This window comes from Haliaeetus leucocephalus, unplaced genomic scaffold, assembly GCF_000737465.1.
Source record: "Haliaeetus leucocephalus isolate CR32 unplaced genomic scaffold, Haliaeetus_leucocephalus-4.0 Scaffold992, whole genome shotgun sequence".
Classification (NCBI taxonomy): domain Eukaryota; kingdom Metazoa; phylum Chordata; class Aves; order Accipitriformes; family Accipitridae; genus Haliaeetus; species Haliaeetus leucocephalus.
The window spans coordinates 324425-337408 of NW_010973428.1; the positions used below are offsets into that span (position 1 = coordinate 324425).

General features: G+C 34.6%; 1 protein-coding gene across 1 annotated transcript in view; it reads right to left on the reverse strand.

Moving 5' to 3' along the window:
• Positions 1–705: 705 nt before the first annotated feature.
• The window catches only part of QKI (QKI, KH domain containing, RNA binding), a 126365-nt gene continuing 114086 nt past the window's right edge, over positions 706–12984 (reverse strand). Inside the window, exons 6-9 of the mRNA XM_010584523.1 lie at positions 11212–11299; positions 8603–8875; positions 5868–5942; positions 706–1161 (exon numbers count right to left, since the gene is read on the reverse strand). Coding sequence (XP_010582825.1) covers positions 1145–1161; positions 5868–5942; positions 8603–8875; positions 11212–11299 — 453 coding nt within the window. The 3' untranslated portion in view covers positions 706–1144. The remainder of the gene's footprint in view (positions 1162–5867; positions 5943–8602; positions 8876–11211; positions 11300–12984) is intronic.

Consider the following 12984-nt stretch of genomic DNA (forward strand, 5'->3'; position numbering starts at 1 on the left):
AATAAAAAAGAAAGACTAAAAGGCTCTTTTGGTCTTTTGTTTCTTGACAACCACCAGAAAAAATCATTTAATGAAATAAAGGGTTTCTTTGTTCTTTTTTTCTTTTTTTTATAACACTTGAAAGTATAAAATGCTACATTTCCAAAAATATATTTTTTTTTCTGCACCAGCACCCTTGTATAGTAAAAGTATCTACTTTTTTGTTCATTTTGTTTCAATGCACTACACTTTATCTACAATTTCATTACATGTATACAGCAAATAGGCAAGCATGGCTTTTACATCCTTAATGAAATTTTTTCTATACAGGGAGGTTTAAAAAAAATATTTGAACAGTTTGCCCAGTAATGTGACACATAATGCATGTACCTTGTTCTCATGTAATCTTCCAAGGAGATTAAAATATGGTTAAAATAATTTAAACTCAGATTTTGTTTTAATAGTGTTGCTGTTTTGTTCTCTGCATTAACGTAGTTCTGAAAAGTCATCGTAATCTGCATTTCATGGCACACGTTCCTTTAAAACATCCAATTTGGCAGGCAATAGAAAAAAAGGCTGCAACGTCTGCCCTTTGAGGGCACCGGTAGTGACTAAACAGCGTATCAAATTTTGAATACTTTTTGGAATCCCTTCCCCAACGACATCCCTGACCAAAGGTTCATGCATGATGCATCATCACACAGTACATTCAGAGAGAGCTTTGACTTCTTTTTTTTTTTCCTTTTTTCTTTTTTTTTTTTTTGAGAAGAAAAATATTCCTAGAAGTCTCTCACAGTAACTGCCTCTGTCATCGGGTAGTTAAGGGACATCTGTCTCCATCTCATGCGAGGCCTCCTTACCGTTCGCTTGGGGCGGGACACTAGAGGATGATCAGTGCGGAGGGATGAGTTGGACCTTATTGCTTTACTACTATTCAGTGCAGGTTCTAGAACCACTTTCACCCAAACAGGAGAACAACAAAAAGCGGAGTTGGAGGACAACAATTTCTTTGTCTGTTTTGTTAGATGGTAAGACGAACGGACAAGTGCCCCAGCTCGCTGCACTGAAGACAGGCAAGCAAAGGCGTTTACCAGTTAACTGATCAGCAGGCAGGCATGGTCAGGTCATCATTGGGTGAAGAGTTCAGAGGTCAGAAGGTCATAGGTTAGTTGCCGGTGGCGGCTGGGTGGTTAGAAACAAAAAAAAAAACAAAACAAAAAAAAGAAAGAAAAGATAGAGAAGAGATTAGTTCCAGCTAGTGACGGCTTAATGACAACATGAAAACTAATCACAACTAATAAAAAAAACAAGCATGTTTAATTCTGACATACTGATCGACACCATCTACAGAATGCAATAAAATCATGACAGCCCTCCATCATGATTTGGACACGTGAAGGAGAAGCCCGCTCCCACAAAACCGGTTAACAGGAGAAATAGAGATAAAATACGACTAACGACTAATGGTTAGTAGCAGTCGATGAAGGAAATTGGAAAACAAAAAACGATGAACAGTTTTGGAACTGGGTAGAAGATTTCTGGAACAACAGTCAGTGCACAGCATCAGTATCTGACTGCTATTAAGCATTAGTACCTCCCCAGGTGCAAGCATTAAAGCAACTATTAATGATGGATGTGATTATTAATAACTGGTTGTTAAAAGAATGGAGTCATCTAAGGAATTCTGGACTTAGAGAAACAATTTGGTTCAACAAACTATGGGCCAAACAAAGGGTTTTTGTTCAATAAATTTTTTATTGCCTTTCATTTATTCTATTTACAAACAACATGGAATTTCTTGGCCTCATGATACAAAGCAATACTAAACTGTAGTCTAGCAACGTAGGCATCATCGTGGGAACCAGGAAAACGCTCAGCCTGCTACTTTAGCCAGCATTTTCCCGTTCAAAATACTATTTTACACATATAGGACACTTATAAAATGCACTTGCATGTAAACACTGTAAAAGTCCTGCCATTTTAAAGTCTATACTTAAAAAGCTCTAAGTACATCAAAAAATAGAGAAAATATCTAATTGATACTAATAAGGCATTTTAAAACTACAAACAGCTCTCTTTATTCATTTTCAAAGCTAATACTCTGCAAATACAATAAAATCTGACATTTCATATACATTCCTGCTTTATATTTTTATATTTTAAAAGAAGCCACCTGTAAATACTATTTTCTTTTGCAAAAAAAAAAAAAAACCAAAACAAAAAACAAACCAAAAACAAAAAACCAAAACAAAACAAAAATAAAACCCAAAACCACAAACAAATTACAGTAAAACATAAAAAAGTTCTCAAGTGGAAAGTTATCATTCCCAATGTTCTTGAGCTGTTCCTTCTTTAATCATTCTCTCACATTCTCCTTCACCAAACTTGGTCCACTTAACAGTAGTATGATTTTTTTTTTATATATTTTTTTAAGACTTATTCAACAGCTTAATTATAGCTAATAAATTCTGAGGTTGATAAAGTTTTTGTACTGTTGCCATTTTGACTAAGGCAGAGGAGATGAAAGTGAGAAAGGTATTCAGTGCAAAGTCAGATTTGTGCCATTACATAAAATGAAGTCCAGTAGGTGTAATATTCACAGATAGCATCGATTTAGCAATCTTTCTTGTGGGCTGATTTACTTTCATGTAATAAAAATGGCCTATCATTTAGGATACAGTTCATAACACTACGAAAAATTACTACTGTAACGTAAATGAGACCACATACTCCCTGAATTTTTTCAGAATCATGCTAAGTGGGATTTGTTTAAATTAAAACGGCTGTTTCAAAAATAAAAAAAATAAAAATAAATATTTTATGTGGCACAATCTCACCACTGTACAGGTATACTAGAAACAGACTCTTAAAGCATTTTGATACTGATTACAATTTTGATTAAATGGTATTAAAATTTATATATAAATTATGTGACAGTTGGTTTGGATAAAACATTCAAGAAAATTCTTAGCATTAATATTTCTTGTGGAGTTTATAATCAAAGCAAGCTACCTTTTAAAAATACCAGTACACCTGTGATACATCCTCTGCCAAGTCTCTGGCCTTCTACAGTACACACAGGTTTGTCAACTGTGCAACACCATTTACAGTTTATTACAATTAAATCAGTCAGTCTCTCTGTTATATGCATCAAATTCAATTTTGTATTATTTATAAACTGGGGTTTTATTCTGAGTTAAAATGAGCTATATATTTTTCAACCCTTCACCAATTCTAAATGCTTAGTTGTAAGAGTAAAACATTTACACATTTGGGGATTCTTGCTTTAAATGCAGTGCTTATCTCTAAAAAAAACAAAACAAAAAACCACTATGCAAAGAATAAAAACCTACTTAAAAAGTGAATGCAGTAGTACTACAAAGTCATCTGAAAGTTGATTTAGAATTTAAAAATAAACTTTAGACCCAATGAATGCAAATATAGACTTAGTGACATTTAACTATATAAAAAAAAGTTTCTGCATTGAAAAAAAAAGTATTTCGGTTTGCTGACATTGTTTTTCATGGCCATAGCTACAGAAGTATATTGGTGGCAGAAAAACCAAATAGGTGAATATGATAAATACTGATAGTATTTTAAGTCTACAACACAATTTTAGCACATTAAAAGAAACTGTTTTATTGCTGAACAAAGTTCTCTTCAAAACCTTTTGTGAAACTGTTAAATCTGTGCAGCGATAATCTAGGATTTCAAATTCAAAATACAATGAAGTACAGTTGTAAAATCAACTTTGTGTAAGTTTCTTAATACACAATGGGTTTATTTAGATAAGACTTTAAAATAACTCTCCTGAAATATCCTCATGGTTTTCATGCTAAAAGAGAGAGGTATGCATGACTTATTCCACAGGAGATAAGCCACATGTATTTATTTATCTACTTAAGACAGTGGGCTTCCAATACTGCTAGAGATTAACACTGTATTATCAGAAAATGGCTATATTTTAAAAGAAGGTGAAATGATACCAATAATTAATTTCAATTACTTATAAGTGACCCAGGTGAAACATCTAGGCCCTTCGCAAAATATTTAAAATCTATGTTGAGTAAACACTACAATGATGAACTTAAACTACAAATTGGTATCCCCCTCCCATCCCGGACCCGTGCTTTATCAGTGTATTTACTAGTTGTCTCAGGCAAATATCTAATTAAACAAAAAGGTAGTCTCACCTGTCACCTGAAACTGCCACTGTAGATCATGAAAGACCATTAGCAAAAACTCATTTTTGCAACATCAGGTCAAACTTTCAAAGACAACCAAATCCTTACCACCCATTACACTTGACAGAGATAGGTTTTAATCTTCTTTTCTGTTTGCTTTTTTCTATTTCCTTTTTTTCCCTCTTTTTCTTTTGGTAAACATGGGCTATGACCTTATTCTGATTATACCCTGTTGCCCATTGAAGAGTTCTCAAGAAATGAGAACAGGCCAACGGGCTGTAAATAGTGTGCGGTGATTTAAAAGAAGAAGCAATCTTCTAGAAAACTTAAGTAGTGTCTTGTTATCAGCTTTACACTTTCTGTAAAGCATAAGATCATATGAAAGATAAAAGTGTTACATAAATATAGCAAATATCCAGAAGGGGCCTTTTTACTGTATTGACTGAAATATGTATTGTTTCTTGTAGTTAATTTATGGAAGGTTGTGAGAAGTGAAGTGTAGTCAATGTTAGGAGATGTCAAATCTGTCACCTGAATTTAGCTTTTGAATATTACAATATCATGGAAGCCTGCACAACGCTGATTTTGATGAGAGCAGAATAATAATACTTGGCACATAACGCTTTGCATCCTCAAAGCCCTGTACAAAACAAGAACCCCCACAACACCCCTGTGAGGTAGGGAAGTATTATTATCCTTATTTTACAGATGGGAAAACATACATAGAGAGATTAAATGACTTGCCGAAACCCAGAGTGAGTCAGCAGCAGGGATGGGATAAGAATTCAGCCCACATGCTGCTTCCTAGCCAATGTCAATAAACCGAAAATATCACTTTTCTCAATAAGCTTAAATACTTCATTCAGGGGTCCAAAGGCATTACACTTGAGGAACAGGAGAAAAATGAAGATTTACTTTCCATTCAAGGGTTTAAGAGAGATGCCCAAATATTGGATGTCATCTCACCAACAGGACTTCAAAAGTTGCTTCTCCTTCAGGTTACACATTTTAGCAGCAAAAGGCAAATACCAAGAAATAGATTTTGGCAAAAAAAACCAAAACGCCCTCCTTTCCTCCACCCTTAGTAATTCGAACTCAAACAACTTTTGAAGTATTATCTTCACAGCCCTTACCTTTCTGAATTCAGTCAGGTATCTGAGAACATGCATCCTCCTCATAATATACAGTACAGTGGCTCAAAAGTTTATTGGAAAAAAAAGGAATCTAAATCTTCAGATTTCTCCAGACACAGACAGGAGGCATTTATTCCTTTACTTCTTTCTCATTAAGCAACCATCCATTCATTTTATTTTGCAACACCAATCTGATATTTCCACACCAATTAAAAGAACAAATTGGGGGAAGAGGGGAGAACATGACCAAATTAATTATTGCAGCACTGAATTCATAGTGTTTCCTGATGCAGATGGATCTTTAAATAGTTTTTAAAAGGGAATCAGTTATAGCATTTATATTAAATATATCACAAAGTTTATATATTTAATTGAGCTGGGAAAGCCAAGTTTACAAAATGTTTTTAAAACCGCACGCATTCCCAAAGCTTTAAAATATTAGCTATTCAGATTTTTGAGAAAAATAATGAATGGGTCAAAAGAGGGTATTTGGTTAACCAGCTGTGGTGTTGCAAATCTCATGTACACTCAAAGCACTTCTTACAAACAAGAACTGCAGAACTAAACTAACCTCGGTCTGCGGTCACAATCCTTTGGTAAGGATGGACACGCATATCGTGCCTTCGAACTTTAGTAGCCACCGCACCTAGTTAAATTGCAATTACCAAGACAAAGTTAGAAAACATTCAAAGAAAACATTAACAGCAGGTTTATCAAAATGGATTTAAATGATCATTAACTACAAAAGTTCATTTTAAGAAAAGCAACAAGTTAAGGCACAGTAGTTTCAAATCTTAATCTTAAAAAGAATCTGTGCAGATTAATATTGCATTTATTTTAAACATCCTGGCCTTAACCTGTTTAATCCATTCATTTACAATCCCAAAATTACAGTATTTCATGAAATCTATTAGACCCAAGCACATTTAAGCTTTACTAGTCACATATTCACTGAAGTGCCTTTATTGCAGCAGGACTATTTTAAATAATGCCATCTTTTAATACTGACAATTATTTGCTAACCTTAAGATCACTTCCAGTTCTACCACAAAAAAAAAGTTTTAAAGCAATTCTTCAAGCCTACAGATTGTGATTTTAAACTTTAAGTCAATAAGTATGAACTGCAATGAATTAGGTGATTAGTAAAGCAAACACTATATAGAACACTTAGCAGTCAGTATACTACTATACACTCATAAATTACAGCTACTCTGTAATAATAGGAGCTAATCCAAATTAATAGCACTATTTTATTTTAAATCTATGTGCAAAAAAGTGCAAGTAAGTCACTGACTGCTAGGCCAAGCTTTTTTCAAGGCTGCTGAAACTAAGCATTTGTTAAAATTCAGATCTGATGAAGGATCAGTTAAGACCGTTCTTGAATTCTTAGCCTTTCGTTGGGAAAGCCATACCTGAAGATAAAAGGAAGGGAATTAAAAGTTAGTCACCAACTAAAATTTGATCCCAACACCAACATCCCCGAAAATACTAATAGGGATGCATTTCTCTGCCATTTTTAACGGAATTATGTTAAGACATCTCAGAGGTCTGCCACAAAAACGGACAAAATATAGCATACTATTACTGCGAATGAATGCATTACAAAATAAAACACAATGAAAACCCAATTTAATTCAATTAACTGTATACAACTGCTCAGATAATAGAGCAGATTACTGAGTTATTGATTCTATGCTACCTAAGTGGGAGTGTGGTCTTTTTAAAATAAGATTAAAGATTAAATAAGATTATTTGGTGAGATCTGTTTTGGGCAATATACCTGTGCTCTCAGCTAAGCCCAAAAGTATTGGTTTCAGATGCCATTTTAGGAGTAACTTTCCCCTCCTCTCTCTTTATAGAAAATTCTACAAGAAATCAAAGTTCCCTGCATTGTATTAAATTACTACTATGCAATGATGTATTTCTTTACTTGCTATTGACTGAATTCAGGAGAGGGGTTTGCCACTAACCAGCAACTCATAGCTACTGTGACGGTGCCTGTAACTGTGACTTTACCCCAGGACGTATCGCAAGTGGACTCACAGATTGAGAGTGGAAGAGCTGAGGCAAATATTTGCATGTTTGTGGGAAATTAATAAACGATGACATTATCATATGCTCACTGAATTTTGGCTATGGGGCAACAGACAACAACCATAAGCTGCTCAAAGACAGACCCACTGCATCCTTTTGTCCTACTAAAATTTTTATTATTGAGTCACTAATCCTGAAAGGCAGAAGTCTGAAATACATTTTCTTTTTTAGTGTACAAAATATAACGTGGGAACATGCACACATACAAATAACTCAACAAGTATTTTTCACGTGCAACACTGATTTTTTGCAATACCTTCAACAAAATATTGACTTTGAACCTTATTGCCCAGTGTTCATTAGAGATGTTTAGAATTTGTGTAAATCAATAACTGCCACTGAACACACTACGATCAAAGTCCTATAAAATCAACATTATGCAGCACCAAGGTCATATGCAATTCCGAAAGAACTGAAGAGAAAAGATGATTAGATTCTGTAGAGTGTAGGGAAGGAAGAAACTATTGAAACTGCTTGTTCCATATTGACCAGTTAACTGAATTGTCACAGCTGCTTTATCATTCTCACCTTCACACAGCAAGCCAATGGTCTGAAATATTAGGAATGATGGACATTTCAATCCAATGTATATAAAAGAAGCCATCGGTAAAGTTGCTAATTCTACCATCCTTTGGTCAGAACTTAGTTTGCTTTATATTCATTCACTGAAATTATTTTCTGCTTACAAAATGATTTACAGCTTTCTGACACTGAAATGTATCAGTTGTGTACTAAATAAAGCAGCAAAAACTCCAACAAACTGAAAAAAACCCTTTTCATTCTGTCCAGTTTTGCTACTAAAAAGGTATAGCAAAATAGGAAGCTCTCTCTTCCAAAGATCACTGGAAATTAATTTATGTTAAAGAGAGCACAAACGAATCTGGTATTTCTGGGAGCCCAAATGACTTGTAATAGATGTCAACTTCTACTTAATTTTTTTTTCTTGCCTATGTATCTACCATGTAGTGTCATAGAAACATTAAGATTTTTATTTTCAGTAACCTTATTAATATACTAAACACACACATTTAATAGCGCAAAACATGTTTAAAATGTTGAAGAGTTACACCATTTGAGCAGTCTTCCTAAGCAGTTTTGATATACCTGAGCTAAGATCGTTGCTTTGGATTTTTTTCTTTGAGCCCCCTGACCTCTACCTTGCAAATATCATAAAAGGATAAGCAATATGTCATCCACGTACAAAGATCTTACCTAATACACCACTAGGTTCAATAGGATACTCAAGGATTGATGTAGCTGGTGCCAGCGTGTAGGGGTATTCATATGGTGTGTAAATTAAACCAGCTTCGGGTCCAGGTGGAACTATTGCAGCGGTGGGATGAGGAGTTCCGTTTGGCATGACAGCGGTTTGTATTTGTCTGATCAAAGGCATTATGGTAGGGCCAGCTGGCGTAGGAGTACGCAGGGCAGCTGGTGGGAGAACAGGCGCAGGCCCAGTAATAATCCTTGGAGCCTGGGCTGTTGCTGCAAGAGAAAAGGCAAGGGCTGCTACAGTAAGCAAAGAAATTCAGAGGAAAGTATGGAGATAGCAGTACAAAACGTGGGAAGAATGGGAAAAAAGGGGAAAAGTAGGAAAGAAGAAAAATAAAAGGAAATCATTAGTACATGCGCTGATCACACAGTGCCAAAGCACACCATTCAAATGCAAACAGCTTTCCATTTTCCAGTGTGATTAAGTATGAACATGCAAAATAAAAAAGCCATTGTAAAACAGTGAGGTAGATTTCTCAAACAGGTTACACAGCACAAAAGCTCCATTTAGACCACATTTCTTCATTTATGCTATCAAGACTACATGAGACTGAGATGCATGCAGGAGATACAAGGAAAATACTGTCATAATCAAATACAGAGTACAAAATTTAGTGCAACTATAGAGTCCACAGATACTCAGTTATGCAGAGCTGCCGTATGAGTCTACAGTTCTTATACATCTTAAAAATGTATTTAAACATACACACAATTCCAATTTCCAGGATCAGTCAAGTTAAAAATGACCTAGAAACACAATGCATCTCCTCTCCTACCCAGCATGAGTAAAATAGACTCAGAAGTGATTTCCGTATCAAATTCCCCAAAATAAAATACTTCCTTTGTATCAGAAGTTCACTATGGCCTGGCTTGGGTTAAAGAAAATACGTGCTTTGGGGTTTTTTTTTAAACAGTGCTAGCACAATTCATTAAATGTTATTTGAAGCCTGTTGGCACACGAGGTGAACAACTTCTTAAACACTAACACATCAGCTGGTAACAGTCAATCCTAAAAGGACATAATTTATAGATTTCTATGTACTAGGGTTGATCTACATTGATTTAATTAACTTACAGGTGGTCTGAAAACAGAAAATATGGTGGAAGTTTTTCAGATTTGAGATTTCTGTGGCTTTTTAATGATTTTTATTTTTTAAACAAAAGTGCTCAGACTGAATGTGTAATTAAAAAACTCTCAAACATTTTCATTTCCTTTCTCAAATGGAAATAAACTAGTATGGCTTCTACAGCTTCAAGTTTTCAGTAAAATCATAACATGAACAGTGAAATTGTCTTATTATCAAAAAGTGAATATTAGTGTGGAAATCTCTAGTCAAAAATGAAAAAAATAAATCCATCTTCCAACTTATACTGATACAATAGACCAATGGGAATAGATCAGACAAAGAAATTGCTCAAATTAATATAAAGGTTTCTATGCAACAGCTGGCATCAATTTAAGCTAATCTGAAAGCTATTTTACTCATAAATTTGCAATAATTTAGAGACTAAAATACATTTAAAACTGATCTAGCTTTAAATATTACAGTGTTCATTAGGGCTGAAAGATTTACCACTACCATTGTAGTGGTAAAAACCCTTGCTTATGTCTCTTTTCAAATCAGAATAATTACACTGGTGTAAGCACTCTCAAACTGACCTAACTGCATTCCAACCTTTAAACATATTCAACATTGAAATGGTGACTGTGTGGAGAAACAAATTTGCAAATATCAGTAGGCCCTTAGTGAAAAGACTGATTTAACTGTGCTTACATTTGACATCTGTATCACAGCTACAGCTCAAATTTACTTTGGAACAGTATCAGCAACTACATTTTCAGGAGGAGAAATCAGATTTTCAACTAGAGAAAATAATTTGTATCACACATAATAGCTATATGCTTTCATTAGTAGGTGTGTGTAATTAATTTTCAAGTGTAAACCTGTGCATACATGCGTTTGCAAAAGCATTTTCACACAAATGTAATGGAAGAAATCGTAAAAATGGCTCATTACATTACTGATCCCTGTGAACTCAGCTGTGAAATCGGTTGATGAATTGTTGGAAAACATAACATTGGGGGGACACATGCAAGCAAGATGAAAGGAAGGAACATAATACAGAAAAATGTATTCACAGTATCCTGAACATCTGTAATATTTTCAAATTAAATCTCTAAAAATAAAATTGAAAAGGAATCAATTGTCCTTTATATGAATCAAGGAAAAAATGACTGTAAAATAGAAAAATCTGGCTTAATGGTTGAATTTTTTTAAACTATGTATTTGTAAATATTTCAACCCAGACATACTGTTTAAAAAAAAAAAAAGGGGGGGGGGAGAACAAACAAAAAAACCCCCATAACTGACATAACTTATCTCCAGAAAGTTGATCTTTTGCAACAGCTACCTGCTGTTTTGTTGGGTTTTTACTGCCTTTCATTCTCCAACACAGTTGCTACTGTACATTTTCCAAAAAGTAGCTTTAGGAATCAAAACCTGCAAACATTACTACAGCATTGACCCTCGAGCTTATGACATGCTTACGTGATTTGATGTTGGCATCTCTGTAGGTGCCATTCAGAATTGCAAGCTCCATCAGCTGCATCTTTTTAAGGCTGTCTTCTCCTTCTGCCTGCATGTGAAAAGATGGGAAGAAAGTCAGGCTTATTAATTCACTAGTGCACAAGATCTAAGGGACCTAGAATAAAATGCCATCAAGTTTTAACCAAGCAAAGTACCTGCTTACCATTAGTCACAAAACCAGTAAGCTTTGCCAACTTTCCTTAAAATTAAGTGCAAGTTGCCTGTTGTCTATTATTAAGTGGTGTTGACAAATATCTTAACAAGCGTTTTGAAAAAGGCTCATACAATAAATTATTAAAATAGGGTTAAGTCTAAGTCATATTTGATAGAAACTGTTTAAGGAATTTTTTTCTCAAGTTTTAGTAAACATTTTCATGTACCCCTAAAGGGATCTTTTAAAAAATTGTATTATTGGGCTAGAGGAAGAATAGACTCCACAAATTTTAAGCAACTTCAATTTATTGTAACTTGCGCCACTGTAGTTGATACTGACTACAGGGTGGGGGGCAGCCACAAACAAAAAATAAACAACAAACTTCAAGTAGCTTTCCAAACAGGACATCAACAACCGCTGTAAGATAGAATTCATAATTCTGGCACATGCAGATGTATTCTGATTCTGATATAACTACTATTTACATAGTATACATTATTCTTGGTTTTGCTTCAATATAAATTACCTCCCTGAAGTTATCTACTCCATTGGTATCCTGCAGCTTGCATAAACATTATGCAAGCATTCAGTGCAAAAGCTCACTCTTTCAGTTAGTAACAAAAATATTTCTAGTTAGTCCAATTTTTGTTTTAAGACCAGACATTTTCTCATCTGTCTTTCCAAAAATACTACTATTTGTTTAGTCTACATCCTATCAAGCAGAAAACAAGATTGTGATATAGGAAACCCAAGAGAGGTGCGTCAGCATCTACTTTGATGTTAAGTTACCACCTTGCTTCTTGTATTGAATGCCACTGCTGAAATTCTCAGTCAGATGGAAAAGAGGGCAGCTTCAGTGTCATCTGCATTGCATTCCTCCTTTGCTAAACAGGGTTTCCTGTATTTTTACTTGTCTATTCACACAATGTTTTCCAGATATTTGGAACAGCATTTTTCAAGTTAATGGGAACCTGGATAATAACATACTGTGCCATCCACTTTGACAATCTTAAAGTCTGATTTCAGAGAGAGTTGTTCACCTGTCTTAAACTACAACTCTTACAAATGGTTTGAACTAGGACTTCCAAGAGCATGAGTGATTACAAAAAAAACCAGAATTAAAAGCCACAAAGAATAGCAATCACCACCCATAGCCAAAAAAATTCTACTAAATAACTGTGTCCATTACAGCACTGCACCAGTGAAACATCCATCTCAAACTAGGTAAGAGTTAATAGGATTATCTACACACAGTGTTCCAAATGTACAGGAAAATATTTTTTCAGGCTAGTTTGCAGCAAAATATTGTTATACATACTTTACTCCCAAACTACAGAGAAGTAATTTACTAAATTACATGACAAAAAAAAGTTTTAAAATTGTATCTAAGCAACTATAGTACTTGGCGTGAGGTATGCTCATGGACCACCACCCATTGCAATGGAAACTTTAACATCTGATTTTTGTCAGCAACTTAAAAGCAACACAGTAAGATGGGTCAACACTAAATTACTTTCAGATGTCAGAAATGAAAGTCCTAACTCTGATACTGAGAACTTGCATAAACACAAAGATTACAC